The following is an 18841-nucleotide window of genomic DNA, read 5'->3' on the forward strand; positions in this document are numbered from 1 at the left end:
AAATAAGAAGCTGCTATACTGACTGGCGGTGATTTCACCTAATGTAATCTCATATGGAAGGGTTTCATATCTTAACACAAACAGGTATTAAATCTGAGTAAATGATCTGATTCTAATGAGGCTCATACAGATGTACATGATAATGCCAGCAATCCACAGCCTGCAGTCCGTAGCCTGCAGTTCCACCAGCAGTGGTCAATACACCCACAAAGCAAAATACTGAAAGCAGCAACAATCTCCTGGATTTACCTTTGTCCGTATGTGAGTCCCAGGCGTTCTGAGAGTGGTAGCCATGACGATGAGTCTCAATATGGTTATACACTTATTGTACATACTATGATTAGATTAATTTGATCCATGCAGACTCTTTTTTTAATTTCATGCAGCGTTCGAAATACCTGCCTGCCCGACGACCCGAGATGGGTTATTTTCAACACTAACTGCCAGATTCTCAAATTCACCTGCCTGACAGTTGGGTTAAAATGTAGACATGTATATGAAGATATTCATCATATTTCAGGATAATAAATCATTATTAATTCAATTGTAAAAATAAATGATGAATTACAATTGGATGATAAACTACGTCGCTTGTCAAACCTAAATTATTTGCAGGCAGGTAAGCTTTGGTCAGGGCTGGCAAGTTTTACATCTATCCAGCCCTGTGGTCTGGCTGATTTTTTTGGTAGTTTCATACCCTGTTTCATGAGTGGCCCAGTCCACATTATTTGCATCTATTCATATATTGTGCATACTGGATGCAATATCAATATGTCTGGTAACCATGGCAACAATACAAACAAAATAGAACAATCCGAAAAAAACAGAACAATCCGAAAAAAATAGAGCAAGTAAGTCAAACAGTGGTGTCATACCAAACCATCTGTATCTAATACTTTCTGAATTAGAGAGTCCATGAACTATAAACATCATAAATGACATTTTGTAATCCATAAGTCTCCCAGTGGTACGTATGTCTGATCCTGGTCTACGAGGGACTATCTGTATACATACACATGTATATATAGTTCTTGAAAGGTATTTAGAAGTTGGATGAACATGAATACATGACACGTTTTACGAAAATGTTGCGATGAAAAATAAAAATGAAGTTCTTATCCATAAAACATGTCATGTATTCATATCTGTATATGAAACACATATTCACCAAGTTTGGGTACTCATGCACTGATTCACTCAAGCAATTAGTCTCCAACCTTTAATAAAGTATACCACTATGTAGGGCTGGGACGGGTAACCCGGATACCCGGGAATGGCTGGGTCATGATTTGGACCCGGGTACCCGTCTCAATACCCGGACCAGTTATGATCACGTGACTAATATGTTAAACAATGCTATATGTTATTCTTTCATGATCAAATGGTTGTATTGTCTTTCAAGATTTAGACATAACTTATAGTCCGTTTGACTCAAAAGCGGACCGATGAATTGCAATCTAACTCGAAAACTAATAAACATAAAATACTCAATGAAACGCTGATCGAAGCATCATACCAACTCTGTGATTTATTTACAGAATTTTTGTCCCAAAAATAAAAAAGTTGTTTAACAAACTATCATTAAAGTATTGACACAGTTCACTGTTTGTTACAAGGGAGGAGTGCAGAGAAAGGGACAGCCAGGTGTTCGAGAAGCACGTTCACAGACAAAGTTATTTATTCATTAACCTGTGCTGTGCCGTCTCCATCCATTCTCAAACACCTGGCTGTCCCTTTCTCTGCACTCCTCCCTCGTAACAAATAGTGAACTGTGTCAATATTTTAATGATAGATTGTTAAACAACTTTTTTATTTTTAGGACAAAAATTCTGCAAAAACCTCACAGAGTTGGTATGATGTTTTGATTATGATCAGCGTTCATTGAGTATTTTATGTTTATTAGTTTTCAAGTTAGATTGCAATTCATCGGTCCGATTTTGAGCCAAACGGACTATACAGTCACTTCTCTTGAATATAATACGCAGTTAAGATATTGAAAAACACGAAATTTAGCCTTCAAGCTGAAGAATGTATTACTATTTCTTGCAAATTTGATGTCAGGAATTCACATAATGGGAATCCGGGTAGGGTAGGGTTGGGTAACAGGGGGTGGGGTACCCGGGTAGAAAAATTGGATCCGTCCCAGCCCTACCACTATGCAAGCTGTAGATAAAGCAGATGCCTCTTCCAACCAATATGTTAAATGTACTTAAGTCACTTTTTGAGATGGATAAAATGGATAAAAATAATATTAGATTCACATCATGCCATTTTGATTTGAAAGAAGCAAAACAGAGATACTGCAATAAAAAACAAACAAGGAGCTAATAACTGAAGGTCAGCAAGTTCGACATAATAATGTCACAGTGAACTCATTTTTATACATGTAAACATACCATACAAATACAAAACCAAAACTGGAACCCCTGGTATAAAACAGTTATTTAAAATATTAAAATAATAATAATAAAAGATACTGTAATGCTTTACATATACAAATTGCAAATTAAACTGTTAAACACTTATAGTTTTTAAAAATATTAATATAATAATTATTAAATGAAAATGTTCAGTCATTGTTTTGAAACAGTTATGGACAGGTACACTTCTGCAGACAGTCACCTGGGATAGTTGTATCTTGTATTCTGGGTTAAACTTCAGCCTCCGTACCACACATAACAACATATAAACTTGGAAAAAAAATTAAGCATCAACTCATCTTTACTTTCATATACAACATAACTATGTGATAATCAATAACAATGAAGAATGAGTCGTTTACTTCATGACAAAACATTGTCCCATCATAATGTTTTTTTATGTACATTAAAACATACATTTTCAGTTTGATGATGTCTTAAATTGGATGATACTATTTGAGAGACTTGTGAACAAAAAAATATATTTAAATTTTTTTATTTTTTAATGGAAATTAGGGCGTGAGGTAGCCTAGTGGTTAAAGCGCTTGGCTCATCACCGAAGACCCAGGTTCAATCCCCACATGGGTACAATGTGTGAAACCCATTTCCGTGTCCCCGCTTATGATATTGCTGGAATAATGCTAAAAGCGGCGTAAAACCAAACTCAGTCAGTCAGTTATATGGAAATTATAGAATACCATGCTCGTTACTCATACAAATACTTTCTAGGGTGTTTTGATTTTCTGAATGCCAAGCATCATTACAGTCATAAATAATATAAGTGTGATGAATATTTATAAGAATAACCTGCAGATAATTTTGTCCACATTCTGCTAATGCATTGGATGTCATCTCTTTAATCAAACATAATTGAACAATGCTGTTATCCACATTTACATGTTTTGATTATTCTTTTGATTAGATATGTCATCTTTTCATTAGTCATACAAAACATAACACTACCTAAAACAGTTAATAGTTGAAAATATCGAACTACATGCTTCATGTTACAGTTCTGGATTTCCTTTGACAGGGACAAGATGAAAAAATGATTAAAACAAACAAGGGCAAGAATATTTTAGCATAATGTAATAAATTTAAAAAGAATGTAAAACCCAGTACACCTTGAAGATCCAACATGATGAGACCTGCAGTTCATACAATGTATATCTGACATTTGACCCATCCCTCTGTACTAGGGCACGATCGCACTAGGGCACGTATGCTATCGTGACACTTGACCCATCCTCTGTATGCTAGGGTACGTATCGTGACACTTGACCCATCCCCTGTACGCTAGGGTACGTATCGTGACACTTGACCCATCCCCTGTATGCTAGGGCACGTATCGTGACACTTGACCCATCCTCTGTATGCTAGGGTACGTATCGTGACACTTGACCCATCCCCTGTACGCTAGGGCACGTATCGTGACACTTGACCCATCCCCTGTACGCTAGGGTACGTATCGTGACACTTGACCCATCCTCTGTACTAGTAATGCTTATTAGGGCACGTATCGTGACACTTGACCCATCCTCTGTACGCTTAGGGTACGATCGCGGACTCTCTGACCCATCCCTATGCACGCTAGGGTGCACGATCGTGACACTTGACCCATCCTCTGTATGCTAGGGCACGTGATTGTGACACTTGACCCATCCCCTGTAACTGCTAGCTTAGGCACGTATCGTGACAGACACTTGACTCCATCCCCTGTACGCTTAGGGTACGTATTGTGACACTTGACCCATCCCCTGTACGCTAGGGTACGATGTCTCCATAATAAAACCCTGGACCAGTTCCACACCAAAGCTTCATCTGAGTCCAATTAAAATTACATAATAAAAACAAATGGCAAAAGCATTGATCATTAATAATGTTTAAGCCATAATGAATGCCTGTTCACTCTATGTTCCCCTTTCAACCATGGATACATATATACACAGGGTTTACATGACACAGAATTGTATGGAGAAAGATTACCTGAGAAAGTGAACCAACAATATTGAAACAAAATTGAAATATCAAATCCCAATAATTAACATAATTATCACTGACTATGGTACACTATACCATTTCATTACTTTATATGACCCTAATATTGGTTAATTTATAAGAGAATTCTGTTTTAAATTTTGAGGTGTTTTTTGTTGATTAAAGTCAATGAACGACTTAAAATTCAACAAAAGTATAGAATGGTTTATTCTACTACAACTAAATGCATTTTGAACTAACTCTTTTTTCTTTTCATTGCAGTGATGATCTTGGAAGTGGTTATTCTCAGTATCCACTTAAAATTTATTGAAATTACCAATCAAATTACAAACAGTCCTAAAGTCCTAAATGGTGTCATTTTGTCAGCTTACGGAATATCATAAACACATCAGTACTGCACTTTGTACTGTTTGTCCATGTTCATGCACAGCATGGTAAGTGTATGTATTCATAAGTGCTGGTTATCGCTCACAATATGCAGATCGATAATCAGAGATGAGTAATGGATCAATCTTCGATTGTAATCGTGAAACACCACCACTAAACATCTGTGGGCAATAACAGGACAGGCAAGAAACAGGCACCAGTTGATGAATGAGGACCCTTATGGATGAAACATGCATGAGAGTAAGTTGTTTACATTGCAGTTTTACTAGTCAGAAACTGCATCAGTTGTTTATGTTTTGATTTAACAAACATAACAATAAGAAACATACTTCTTAAGTTTGATTTGATGTTTCATATTTGATGAATATCGCTTAGTTTCCTCAGCTCATCGATAATCGCTAACACCAGTGAGATCAATTGATTGATTATTTGATCATTAGCACTTCATCCACTGCATAGCATGCATTCATGCACTCCAAAGAAACTATATGCATTCATGCACTCATGCACTCCAAAGAAACTATATGCATTCATGCACTCCATAGCCAATGTATGCATTCAGGCCCTGTATGTCTTAATTCATTCAAGCTGTTTGTACAAACTCACTGCATAGTAGCTGTATTGATGCACTCTATTGCTGTAGGGGTGAAACGGCATACCGCAGTATATAGTAGAACTGTAGTATTTTGCCTTCAGTTCGGCATACCATAATGCAAACCAAAAATTCAGTATTTTCGTTTTTGTGCCATCATTTTATTAACCATTTTAAACCTTTTCTAAAATGTTTAGAAATTGAATTATTTTGTCAAATCTATGCATTTCTTTGCTTGACAGCCGATATATTCCGTGAAGTAAGTTCTCATATACCAACCAAAACAGACCGATCGAAGACCTTGTACCGCAACACATACCGTGAGTAACAGCGCACTCATTTCACTCCCATATAACTGCTGTGTTCATGCTCGTGTTCTGCTGCATGTAAACTGAGAGATCATGGTGATGGATGAACATACCCCAGCTATGAAGTACTGACTATGTGTAAGTAAGTTAACCTGATCCTTGACAACACAAAATGGGACTGAGAGGTATATGTATGTATTACCATGGTAACTGGCTAACCCTGGCTGTCAATGCTGTTCTGTAGAAGGTTATATAGGCGCCAGTATAATTCCTCTGACGGTTTTGGACGGGATACCATCTTCGAGGTCTGACTGAAGCACATTTGTCCAGGATGGATTTGAGTTGAGCCTTGATGGCACGAGGGGATTTCTCAGCAGACCTCCGACAGAGTCCATGAGCTTACCAAGGAACACATCTTGGCACACACTCTGGAAATATGAAAAACAATATTTAGGACCTTATTTATTGCCACCAACAAAACATTCATCATTTAATGAATGAGTGAGTGAGTTTAGTTTTACACCGCACTCAGCAATATTCCAGCTATATGGCGGTAGGTAAATAATCGAAGTCTGACCAGACAATCCAGTGATCAACAGCATGAGCATTGATCTGCGCAATTGGGAACCAATGACTTGTGTCAACCAAGCCAGTCAGCCTGACCACCCGATTGAATGAATGAATGGATGAATGAATGAATGAATGTTGCTTTACGTCGCATCAGCCATTTTCCAGCTATTCGCAATGAGAACTAGTAACTATGAATTTCTACATGTGTACATAAAGAGAACAGTTCTAAAATGGATGATGTCATAGACAATTTAAAATATCAGTCAAATATCACAGATAAGGCAAAAACTGACAATTTTTCAAATATCTTTTCATTAGGCTAATTTCTTTAAAAAATGATAAAATCTTATGGCGAGAAACTTGTGTTAAAAGTAGAAACATTCAAATATGTATCACGTATCAATGCAGTAACCACACATCTAACAGACCATCATGAAGCGCTTAGGATACATACATCTTATTCACACCAATAACGTTACAAATATTATTCAACATCATTATCATTGTTGGGTAACTTTGAAATGAACACATGCCCCCAGAGATTAAAGTGCAGGCTGTCTTTTACCATTTTGTCTTCATAAACACAAAAAAACATTGAACTCTGTTCTCAAATAAATTCTTATGCCTTGATTCAAATAAAGTACTGTTCAGAGCAGCATTAGGGAGTGAGTGAGTTTAGTTTTACACCACACTAGGCAATATTCTAGCTATATGGTGACAGTCTGTAAATAATCGAGTCTGGACCAGACAATCCAGCGATCAACAGCATGAGCACGATCTACGCAATTGGGATATGATGACATGTGTCAATCAAGTCAATTGACCTGACCACCCAATCCCGTTAGTCGCCTCTTACGACAAGCATGGATTACTGAAGACCAATTCTCACCCAGAGTTTCACAGGTCCAGGGCAGCATTAAATAATGGTACTTGTACGTTAGGGGATTCTCATGCTTATAATCTGAATACCTGCTAATACTTGTTGGTATAAACCTGAACTGCTGTGGTTGAGCATCAACCTATAATTGGTACACGCTACCCCAGCATTGGGTGCGAGCTTGATACTAACCCCAGCATGGGGTGCTGGAACACCTTTACCCAAGCATTGGGTGCGAACTCCTAATTTTTAGCATGGTTGAGCATCAACCTAGATCCGAAGCTTAGACTGAGCATCAGTCCTCGATAATTCCAGCCTGATGTTATATTGCACATACTACTATCCATACCTGAGTTTGAAACATACTTTGACTGAGCATCAGTCTTACTAACCCCAGCATGGGGTGCTGTCAGTTCATTATAGCTGCCATTTAGCTGGTCGACACCCTGAATGATGGGGGTGAAAAATATCCCCTTGATCTTTATGATATTTGACTGCCACAATGATCGGGAATAACCTTTGTTATAACTGAGAATACCCCAACATGATGTACACTATAAACAGAAAGGAACCACCTGTGCCTCCCGATGGCAAAGTACAAGATGCATAAAAATGGGAAGACCAACCACTGACTAGACACTAGGTAAAACCACACATAGCATAATGCGCTTTCCCAATGGCACTGTCGGAAGTACGGATGTATCTTAGGTAAGAGTCTGAGGACCACCGCCCCAACGCTTTGATGAGGTGATCTGGGACATTTGCTGCTGCTATGCGGAGGTGGTCAGCCCCACGCGGAAGGAATGACCATTGAACTGTCGGTCATTCCAGCCTGCTGCGGTAAGTACTGATTTAAGGCTGCTAACAAATACTGTTCTGGTAAAAGCAGTACCATCGCTCATGACGAAGAGCGGATCTTTGCTGTGGCACCCGCTTCCTCCCTTTGTTTAACATGCCGACTCATGGCACGCGACTGGGCAACACACGTGTGGAACTGCATGGACTGTAAGGGTCACACCCTCCGAATATGTCAGTTTTTGAAGCCTTTAGTTTTAGGTGGAATTTAGAATTCTCACTGGCAAACACAACATCTTCCATCGACAGGTTTTGGCTTGGGTTGAAAAGGTGGTAGGTCAACTCTCCACATCGTAGAAAACCGAAAAGGCTGTACAGAAAGCAGCTGCCAGCATGATGTCTAAATATGCTGAGAACAGACCGCCATTCAACGTCCTCACTATGTGTTTCAGAACCACGATTGTCACTGGGAGATCGGGTGCTGCTCTGACACCTGCCAGTTTCTTCAATGATCTCATTATTGTCTGTAAACGCCAACAAGGTGTTGTTGCACCATGGATTGTTAACTCCATGACGAAGATATGCAAATCTGACGCCACTTAGGTACTCTCTTGTCGTAGAGTGAGTCACTTTCAGCTTGTAATGGCAATGTGACACAAAGTTTAGCAACACTTGTTCATTGATACAGGGTAATGCTTGAGGATACCACGTAACACCTGACATACTCATAAACATCAGAAACGCCTCAGGCCTGAGTTATAAACGGTTCTTGTGTAGCGGAGAGAGGGCTTGCTCCCAGAGGTGATCTAGCCCTGGGTCGGCGCGCATAGTCAATTTGTCCATAGGCAGGCAAGGTGTCGGGCATGGTTGCGCTTCGGGGGCTAGCTGCTGGAACTTCTCTATCTGTAATCGAGATAGTGCATCAGCTATAAGATTGTCACGACCTGGTAGGTGTACTGCATTGAAGACAAAGTTATAAGTAGCTGCATTCAACACTAACTTCCTTACAAACAGCATAATCACTGGGACTTTGATCTGCCCTTGTTCAAAATTGTAACAGTGGCCAAATTGTCACACACAAAACAAATGCTCCTTGAAGTCCACAGGTGACCCCACAAAGATGATGCCATTATGATGGGGTACAGTTCTAATAATGCTATAGACATGTCATCTCCTGCAATGTCAAACAATTGAGTTGGCCACTTGTTAGCACACCACTGTCCTTGGAAGTAGGCGAACCAACCCGAAGCGGCGGCATCGGGTAAACAGTTCAAAATCAGGAGCAGCTATTCTTTCATTAAGGAAGAACGATTTTCCGCTCCACTGGCTGAGAAAAAGTTCTCCACATGTTTAAGTCGATCTGACATTCTCTGTTCAGACCCACATGGTGATACAGCTCTGGCACTGAATGAGCTAACTTCAGCAGATAGCTGATAAAGGAACGCCCTGGGCGTATAATTTGCATGGCGAAGTTCAAGTGGCCGAGCACGCTAAGTAGCTTCCTTTTGGTGACCTTCTTCTTACTGACGACAGAGTCCATCATCTCTATTATTCTCTTCACTTTGACTTGTGGGAGACGGGCTTCCATATTCTTAGAGTCCAGAGTAATGCCTAGGTATTCTAGGCATTGTGTTGGTCCCGCTGTCTTGTGCATGGACAGAGGAATATTTAATTCTGAAAATAGGCCAATCATTTTTTGCATTGTGGATTTACCATTACTAATTGAATTGTCCATAGTTAAGAAGTCATCTAACAGATGCAGAATATGAGTTACATCACACACATGTTCCGCGATCCAGCATATTGCCTCCGACAATTGGTCAAATATTTTGGGGCTGGATCTGGAACCAAAGACTAGTCTTGTATAATAATAATAATGTCCTTTCCACTGAATTCCATGAAGGTGCCACATTGATGGATGAATAGGAATTAATTTGAAGGCGTCAGCAATGTCAAATTTGCACATGTAGGCTGTTGGCCCAATCTCCTTGATGATGTTGATGGCATCATCCACTTTCACATACGTAAGGGAATGCTCTTCCTTGCTGATTAATGAGTTAAGGCTGGGATGCAACCCATCATTGTGGGGTGATGAAAGGTCGACAATCAGTCTTTTTCTTGCCAGAATATTTGCCTTCCACAATGCCGATTGATTGATCCTATGGGAGAGAAATGGTGGCTGTAGAAATGGTCCAATCAAAAACCTTTTCCTAGTTCTTTCTGCAGGAGAGTAGAGGTATCTTCAGGATTACAACTAGCCGATAATAGGTTTCCGACAAATCTTGGTGTGAATAGGTGGGGCCACAATTCCAGTCCATAAAGCCATAAGTCAAGCCATGAACAAGATTATTGACGAACTGAACTTCGACCACAGTCAATAAGTTTATCCGCTAACACTTGGACATTGATGGGGGATGGGGTGCACTGTAGTCACTTGTCGCGGTTTCCTCTCCTGTCTCTTTGTCTATGTTCTGGGGAGCTTGCCTTCTTGTCCGACTCTCTGTTCTGGTAACACTTGAACTGGGCATGTGATTTATGACACGTGAGGCAGATGTGTCTAAATTTGCAACTGACATGTACACATCGATCTGTGTTGTAGTTATTGCATATTGGTACTCCTTGATATATATGGCGATGGGTCGTCCATATCGGTCTGCAGAACGCCGCTCCATTGCAGATGTCTTCTCTTGTAGATCAGGGGTATTTCTGTTGGCCTGTGCTGGTGGCCCATCTGTTCGCTTGGTTGGGAGGATTGGTGATCACCATATAACAGAATTCTGTCATGTGGCCAATATCTTGACAGAGCTGACATGCCTTGACTTCGCTGACCTGTGAAAATCACTCTGTACAGGTCATCATCTATCTTACTCCAGTCCACTTTCCAGTTTTGTTGTTCGAGCAGGGCAGCAGCTTTGCGGAGAACTTGCGGTGATATTGGTAAAAAGTTGATTTTCGTACTGGGCATGCATCTCCAGGATATTACGTTCATACCTGTCCAGCTCCTTGTCCCTCTGTGGCCACCTGATACACATGATGTTTTATATCTGCCAAATGCAGTGACGAACATGCTGATGGTAAGAGGCATAGTCATCCTGGCATCAACCTGGGGTTTAAGTAGCATTGGTGTGTCATTAAAGGCAAATGAGCGGGCTGTAGTGGACATCTCATCTGGGATCATAAGGAGAGCTAGATTTACATCCTTACCCTCCCAGATCTGTTTCCTCAGCTGGCGACACTATCTCGACCTCCGGTATGCCAAGCAGGTTGTGGTTGTTCACTTGTGTTGGCAAGCTTCCTCTTGTAGACATGGGGTCATCAGGAGCAAATCTTGCAGAGAATAAAGTGGTTCCTGACTGGGCCCGGGGTATTCCCGTAACATGGTCTTGATATAACCTGTGGTCACTTTCTTGCTGTGGTTGTTGTATGGCTTGCGACTGGTTGGAATTCCTATTATCCACTTTGTCAGTTAGGCGGGCTACCTGTTGTTGCAATTGCTGAACAGTGGTCAGTAATGTCGCCATATTGTCGCGTTTCAGCGTGGTTCTGGTTCCATAATGCCTTGACTTCGCTGACCTGTTTTGACCTCGCATACTGTGATTGGCCACGTTAATAGAGTACAGCTCTTTGATACTGCTTCGAGAAAGACCTTTGCGGCGGTCATTATTCCCAACATCTGCTTTCGATATAGTTCGTAATCCTCTCAATGGACCAATTCCTTGGGAGAGTTGAGTACGGTCGATTGTCTCACGGTGATATCGGTATGCTTGGCGTCTGGAACTACTACGCCTCTGGCTCTTCGCTTCCGGTTCCATGGTTGTCTTGCTCTCCAACGCCTTGATTCGTGTCACGGTTGTTTGCTGTTGGAACAGGACGGTGATCGTGGCAAGCGCCCTCGTATTTCCTTCTGCGTCTTGCTGGAGGCATGACGGATCAATCGATCACGCTTAAAAGTCTAATCACCTCGATAATAAAAACTTTTCGCTCACAAAACTTTTCAACTTTCCACTCACAGCATAAACAATACCAGCATGGCGAACTATCGCTAGTAACTGCGCATGACTGGAAGTAGAATTTCAGACAACTGCGCATGAGCGGAAATAACCTGTGCATTAAATAAAAATAGACTGGCTCCTTAAAAGGAGATGAAGTGGGACTGACCCGCCTGCTATGTAAACAAGGAATATTTGGCGTAGCGACAATGGTGATAAAATAATAGTGGTATGTCAATATTTGTTCACCCCAGTATATGGTGTACATTAAAGCGTGTCTAGTCTCCCCTTCAGGGATAAACAAGATAACTAACCATGAATGGCGCGTAATACAAATAATTAATATTCTATACTAGATGTACACGTGATGGGCTGTATGTACAAACAACACACATTTATAAACCATGTGAATGGTAACAAAGCATATCAAGGAAAACAGTATGCAATAATAGAAGTTGGATATTTGTTGGTCTTCCGTTGTTATAAACCTAGTTAATTACATTAACCAACAGCAATATATAGATTTAACTTAACAACTCACTCCATCAGCATGACTCACCTGTAGGTTGTTGTTGATGCGAAACTTAGCACAACTACCTGTCTTGGCATCACACCATCCACGGCAGTCAAAGAAGTTACATTCATTGTTCCGTGAACAGTTCCCCAAGGCTAGCTCATCCAGCATCTTACTATCATAAAACACAGTATCTGTGTCAATAAGTTTCACTTGCCCATCCTCCGAAACTCCAAAGTTCTCTCCCTTCACATCACACAAGTGCATTGGCTCATGCATATCTTCTTGGACCGACCATAAAATACCCAGAATGCCCTTGGCCACCCTTGCTCTAACAACCCAGGGGAAGTTGGTAAACTGAACTTCATGCTCCAACATGTCCCCCGGGGGTGCGTACTCCATCAAGTAGAGCGGTCCACAAGTCCCATAGAGCTGTGGCATAAACTGGTGTTCTTGATTGGCCTTCATCATTAAATACTCAGACTGACGAACCAGCGACCATACTGATCTGGCTAGAGCAAACTGGCTGTTTTTATTATTTTTCTTATAATAGTCGAAGTAATTGTCTTTCCACATGAATGCAATTGGGTCTGTTTCTTTTGGTAGGGTCATGTGTAAGTCCATTTGCAATGTGTCTTTAATCATTGTCTGCAGGAAGTCAATGGATGGACCGTTATTCTCTTGATCTTCTCTTTCGAAGGAGAACTCCTCGTTCAGGAAGTCGGAGAAGTTTTTGTGGTTTGTTTTCAGGACTGCTTTCACTGTAGCACCTTCTTGACAGAAGTCCAGACACTGGACGATGAACACCCGCTTTCCTTGGCGATAGTTTGTACATTTCTTATATTGTACTTTGGGGTCATTGCCACACAGATGAGGACACAGATCGCCAACTATACGTTTGTCTCGGTACATCTGACACTGTAGAAGATGAGATGAAAGATGGTGATTAGATGTCATATTAGGGACTGGTCTGTTATAGTTGAGAATGAGTGAGTCGAGTGTAAGGCTATTTTTAGCAATATTCCAGCAATATCCGCGGCAGGGGGACACCAGAAATGGGCTTCACACATTGTACCCATGTGGGGAATCGAACCCGGGTCTTTGGCGTGATGGGCTATAAGCGCTTTAAACAGCTTCACTAGTGCGGCTCAGGCTACCCCCATTCGCCCATGATGATGATGATGATGATGTTGATGCTACTACTGATGATCATCATCCTCATTGTAACCACCTTCATCACATTATCATCACAGATTACTCGTATAGCAAAAGACTTTAGAGTATCAATGCTCAAAGCACCCAGTGAACAGATCAGTCTGCATTGCATTGTTTCATCCCTTGGGAATATTCCAACCCATCCACTGGTGACCATTTCCAGCAGCACTTAACTTTGCCTATTGTAGAATGTTGAGTTGACTATCGATACAGATCATAGAGGTTGATAATTGTTAACCAAATATTGATTGATTATCAATGAATATCGGAGAGAAGTAACTTTGAGCAAAAATACCAAAAAATCTGAACCAAATATATTTCACATCACTGGTGAGCAGTGACATGTTTATGCCTGGATTATTAACATAACAGCAGAACATAATTTAGAAGCAGCCCATGAACAAATTCCTAACTCTGTGCAGGGCTCCAGATAAGGGCGATATGTATGGATAAAATATACACGATACGGTAGCAAATAATTTAGAAAACGTGTCAGATAAGCAACACATCAATGGTGTACAGTCTTAAAGAATCATTCACAACATCTAAAACATATGACCATGATGACCGTGACACATTGGGGTTTCCCTTGTCATGTTTTCGGAATCTCAGTTGCTAAGGAAACCGCAGCGAATCATCTCGGTGAAATTTGATTGGTCAAAATTGCGCACGTGTATGTAAACATGGCGGCACAGAAACAAATTACAAGTTTCTTTCAGAAACAAGATTGTGCCTTGACGACTTGTAAACAGTCAGGTAATCAAATTGCTGTCACGAATAATGAACAAACAACTACTATGTATCACTCTTTCTTCTTGTAAAGTAGTCACACTCCATTAAATTCCATTCAGAACTCTTAATGTACTTTTAAGTTTTTCCAGTACTTCTATATTGAAACAATAAGGAGTATGTACTCCTGATGTTGAAAAATTATATGGAGCCCTGTGTGTGTATTGTGTGAGTAAATTAAACCTTTATTCTATCACAAAAGTTTATATATATCGTTATTATTGATAACACAATTTTCAAATCAATAATCATTAATAATTTTTCCTATTGACAATAATTCTGATTATCAATCTTTTTAGCCAGCCCTAGTAGAATGTGTTCAGTGCATTGTGGCGCCTGTATTGTACTCACATACTGTTGCAGCACCTCATGAGATTCCTGCTCCGAACAGCTCATGTCATGTATGATCTCCTGGACGACCTGCACCAAGTAGAGACATCCCACGAGCAGCAGCAGCAGCACACAGATGATGAGAACACGCTTCGGCCTTCTGCATCTCAACCCAAACGATGTCACACGCATCCTACCATCAGCACCGTCCTGCTACCGTGTTGTCGGGGCAACTAGTTGTCGTGGTGACTGCAGCCAACCAAGTAACATTTCAAATCAAAGGATGAATAAAATAATATACCAGATGAAGCAGTAAGAATATACTGTGAAACATTGTATTCCTAAAAATTAAGTTGACATCCATATATTCTTGACTTTATGTGTATCTCTTCTAAATGCAGCAAAAAATACTTCATTAGGAATTGGGTTTACAAAATATTTAGCCCAGGTGTGCAGGAGTTGGTCATGAAATTGAAATTGTTTCTTGAAAAAGTCATTCTTCTTGCAAGTTTTGCAAAACTGTAGAACATCAATAGTTTGGACAAATGGTTTTAAAATTTCAGCAGGGGTGGAAAGAAATTCTAGTGTAGACAGTTGCAAAATAATTTTGTGTTGATTTTTAGAAAACATCAAAACATTGGAATACCAGTAAGGAAAAATGGTTTTAGAAATGTTCAGCATCCATAGCAGTGAGTGGGGTTGTCCTTTGAGGAGATGAAACAGTGACCACATATGGTTAAAGGTGTAACCTGGCTGTCTTCAGGTAATCAAGTGCAAATCAACTCTCAAATATCAAGAGGAACGTATTTGTGGTGTAATTTCTTTTCAAACAAATACAGTGCCAGTTTACAATGTGATTAGGATTAGGACCATCAAAGGAGTTTTAAACAAACTTTGCTGTTACTCTTTTGTTATTTAGACCCCATGAGAGTTCACGCTTTCCATGTGAAGTGGAAAAAACATGATTGAGGAATTCAGATAAGCTGACATGTAGATTAAATTATACCTACCTCCACCTCTACCTGAGCTCTGCAATGGGATTGTACAGTCTAGATACACTCTTGGACATAAGCAAGTTCCCCAAATCATTGTCATTACCAACACAAGTCACACTTTAAATACTATTAAGGCCAGACCAACTCTATTTCTTGTTTTACAGAGATTTGTCTTCAGAAAAGCTAAAGGCAGGAGGGGAAAAAAACAACCCAATCACCTGTGAAAGTAATATTCCTTTCATTATATTAAAATTATTTTACTTTTGGCAAGTTATGAAGTGTATATAAGGCCAAAACCAATGTAAAAAATATTTTTTGTAAGTTTACATTTTAGGCCAATAAAAACATTAGGATTTTATTTTTTGAGGAGGGGATTTTTCTTTTTTTCTTTCTTATTCTTGAAAATATAAAACAACCGGTGGATCCATAAAACAAGAAATAAAATTGGTCTGGCCTTATTGACTCTAGTGGTTCATGAGAGGTCTTGATGTCTCAAACTCACTGGGACCATTTTATGTGTGGTGTGTGTTTTGGTTTCTCAACCATTCTTACTGATTATCCCCCTTTGTTTACATTTTTGGTTGTGGCACTCCACAGCAGAGAAATTAAACCAGACCAAAAGAAAACAATTATCAGTGTCAAAAGAGAGTTAGTATGGAATAAAAATTGCAGAAGTGACAGGTATTATTAGGAGCACAATTGCAAAATTTCTGAAAAGAGTTTAACAGCTTCCCAGCTAACACACAACGTTTTTGCAACATTGTGGGAAGCGAAAACGTGGGAAGATTGTAGATTGGTAATGTCATGGCACAACCTTGACACAACATTAGTATTACAGCATTTTATAATGTTATGTCACAACGTCATACCAATGTTTCAATTTTACGTTTAGGAAATGGTATGCTTTGGGCTTCTCACAACTTTAGAACTTGGTGTCATGATAAGGTTTTCTGTAAAACTTTTCACTTTGAGAGATTCTTTCTTCACTATTCAGCTACAGCTTCAGAAAACACACGACCAAATCATCATGCAACTTGACGAATAAACATGGAAGTGAATTTCTACTTTGTTTCTTATGTACTGTTCACTACTGGGAAAACTATTCAATTATTAATGTTTAACATTAATGTTAATGCTAATTATTAATGCTTAGAACGTTAAGGCAACATAAAATATGTTAACATCAAAATGTACCTTGCGGTGATGTAAAAATGGCGCATCACAATGTCAGGCCACAATGTTGCGACAATGTAAATAGGGGTCCACAGAATAACGTAACAACAAAAGTATCTGTTGTTACAACGTTGTGACAACGTGAAATTGTTAGCTGGGTTGTGAACCATGTCAAGCACTAAACCTCACTGGACAGTTACCAATGATTGCTCAAACAATACATTTGGTGATGAGACTCAAATTATTATTGGTTAAACCCAAAAAGTGTACATTTTGAGAAAATCTGATGAGCATTTGAGCAGAGACCATATAAATATAATCTATTATATGGTCTCTGATTTGAGGCCTGAAATGGGTGTTCATTCTCACCAGGACAGAGTTGGCCCTGACGCAAAAAAACTGGTGTATTTGACTCACAAATTATCTCAAATATGCAGTGAATTTAGAAGCTTGCGTCATTGTTGACACAATGCCACTGGGCCCTTGGTTCAGATAATCTGAATTTGTAATGTGCTGTTGTTTAAAAATACTTAGTTTAATGTTTGCTAGTAAACTGCTCATTGCTGACTTAATACCTGACCTGCATTATGTCATTTCTTTTGTCATTATTAAACAATCACAGTTGATGGCTTGATTAAAGTTCTAAACTGAAGTTGACTCCCAAAACCATGTCCATGACTCCCTCTCATATGACACCAGGGAGTCATGATGACTCCTAAAGTGTTATGCCTTGGGCAAACACTGGACTTGTATCTGTCATGTTTTTGGGCTGTCCAAAGACATATATGTTTATACCTCTTTGGGCTGCGTAATATTTTAAGGCATGGGTACACTTAGACCAGTTGATCGCAAAATAAACACTGAAAAGCATAAATCCTAGATACCTAGATATATGCCGCAAGATAATGCCCCTTGCAATCATTGACTTTGCTTATTAAAGTCATCCCAGGATTCCTCCACTGATTAACATCTATCACACACCCAGCAGCATTGTAATAATTTGTATCATGTATGACCTTAACTGTTGTCAATAGGAATTTTAACAAATGACACTTTAAATTATTTAAATGAAACGATGGTTTAAATTTTACTTACGTGAAAATTACACTTGAAACCGACTGGGGACAAACGTGTGTAAAATTGAACGTCTGCAATATTAAATCTAAACCAATATATTTCCGTTTGTTGTAGTCACAGAAAAAAAGCATGAGCTGATCCCGAGGTAGAGAAAGTCTTGCTTAGTTTTAAGGACCTGTGCAACTGGCAGGAAACACAGACCTCTTTTCTCTTTAGATATTCCGATTAAACTACTGAAGAACACTGTGACAAACCTGATTATCGTTTCCATGGAATTCTCACACCTCGTGCATACTGCCAGACAGCTGTTTCCTGGCTTCTCGTTGCACTTCCTTATTTACATCGAGCATATGTGATAGTTATCTCCCTTGTAGTAATGGAGGCCCTATCTGGGTTTACAAAAGCCATGCGTCAATGTTGAATCTTATTTCTCATGGAAATGTAAAATAGAAAATTATTTTTTTTTATTCTGTTTGGGTTTTTTTGCATCTGTTTTTTTGGTGTTTTTTTTTGTGTTTTTTGTGTAATTATTATTGGTACGGCATGTCTAAAACATAGAAAACAAGCACATATGATAGATAAACAGCTAGATTGGTCCTATTAAAAATGTGCATTTCTTTATGATAACGACGCTTACTTTACGGGGATTGTGTCTTTGTAGTTTGTACCACTATTTAAAGTGTGTATATTTTCCCTTGTTTGGTAGCTCTCTTTTGTGTTTCCTTAGTATGTTTGATTTAGTATGTTTGATTTCTGTCATCTTGTTTTACTGTATGTCAGTATGATACATTTTGGATTAAATGGATGAAACA

At 39.4% G+C, this 18841-nt stretch overlaps 1 protein-coding gene across 4 annotated transcripts; it reads right to left on the reverse strand.

The window, feature by feature from the left end:
- Positions 1–4164: 4164 nt before the first annotated feature.
- On the reverse strand, positions 4165–18371 carry LOC124260360 (divergent protein kinase domain 1C-like). 4 transcript variants are annotated; one of them, XM_046694654.1, is made up of 6 exons: positions 18284–18371; positions 15795–15813; positions 14806–15033; positions 12496–13368; positions 5908–6133; positions 4165–4213 (listed from the first exon to the last, which is right to left on the reverse strand). In XM_046694654.1, exons 3-5 carry the CDS (start codon positions 14974–14976, stop codon positions 5954–5956), a joined length of 1224 nt encoding a protein of 407 aa, XP_046550610.1. In that variant the 5' UTR covers positions 14977–15033; positions 15795–15813; positions 18284–18371; the 3' UTR covers positions 4165–4213; positions 5908–5953. The 4 variants fall into 4 exon arrangements, with proteins under 4 accessions (XP_046550610.1, XP_046550611.1, XP_046550608.1 ...); XM_046694655.1 differs by having other exon boundaries at positions 4174–4241; XM_046694652.1 differs by lacking the exon at positions 4165–4213 and having other exon boundaries at positions 4668–6133.
- Between the last annotated feature and the right edge of the window lie 470 nt (positions 18372–18841).

This window comes from Haliotis rubra, unplaced genomic scaffold, assembly GCF_003918875.1.
Source record: "Haliotis rubra isolate DU_JTF1 unplaced genomic scaffold, ASM391887v1 Scf76, whole genome shotgun sequence".
NCBI classification, from domain to species: domain Eukaryota; kingdom Metazoa; phylum Mollusca; class Gastropoda; order Lepetellida; family Haliotidae; genus Haliotis; species Haliotis rubra.

What these genes read in the sequence shown, in the direction of transcription:
- LOC124260360 (XM_046694654.1), bottom strand. Translation starts at nt 14,976, where the DNA reads ATGCGTGTGACATCGTTTGGGTTGAGATGCAGAAGGCCGAAGCGTGTT. An exon ending in ATGAGGTGCTGCAACAGTAT is followed by an intron (nt 13,369 to 14,805) that starts GTGAGTACAATA and finishes CATCTTCTACAG; the next exon opens with TGTCAGATGTACCGAGACAA. An exon ending in GCATCAACAACAACCTACAG is followed by an intron (nt 6,134 to 12,495) that starts GTGAGTCATGCT and finishes TCATATTTCCAG; the next exon opens with AGTGTGTGCCAAGATGTGTT.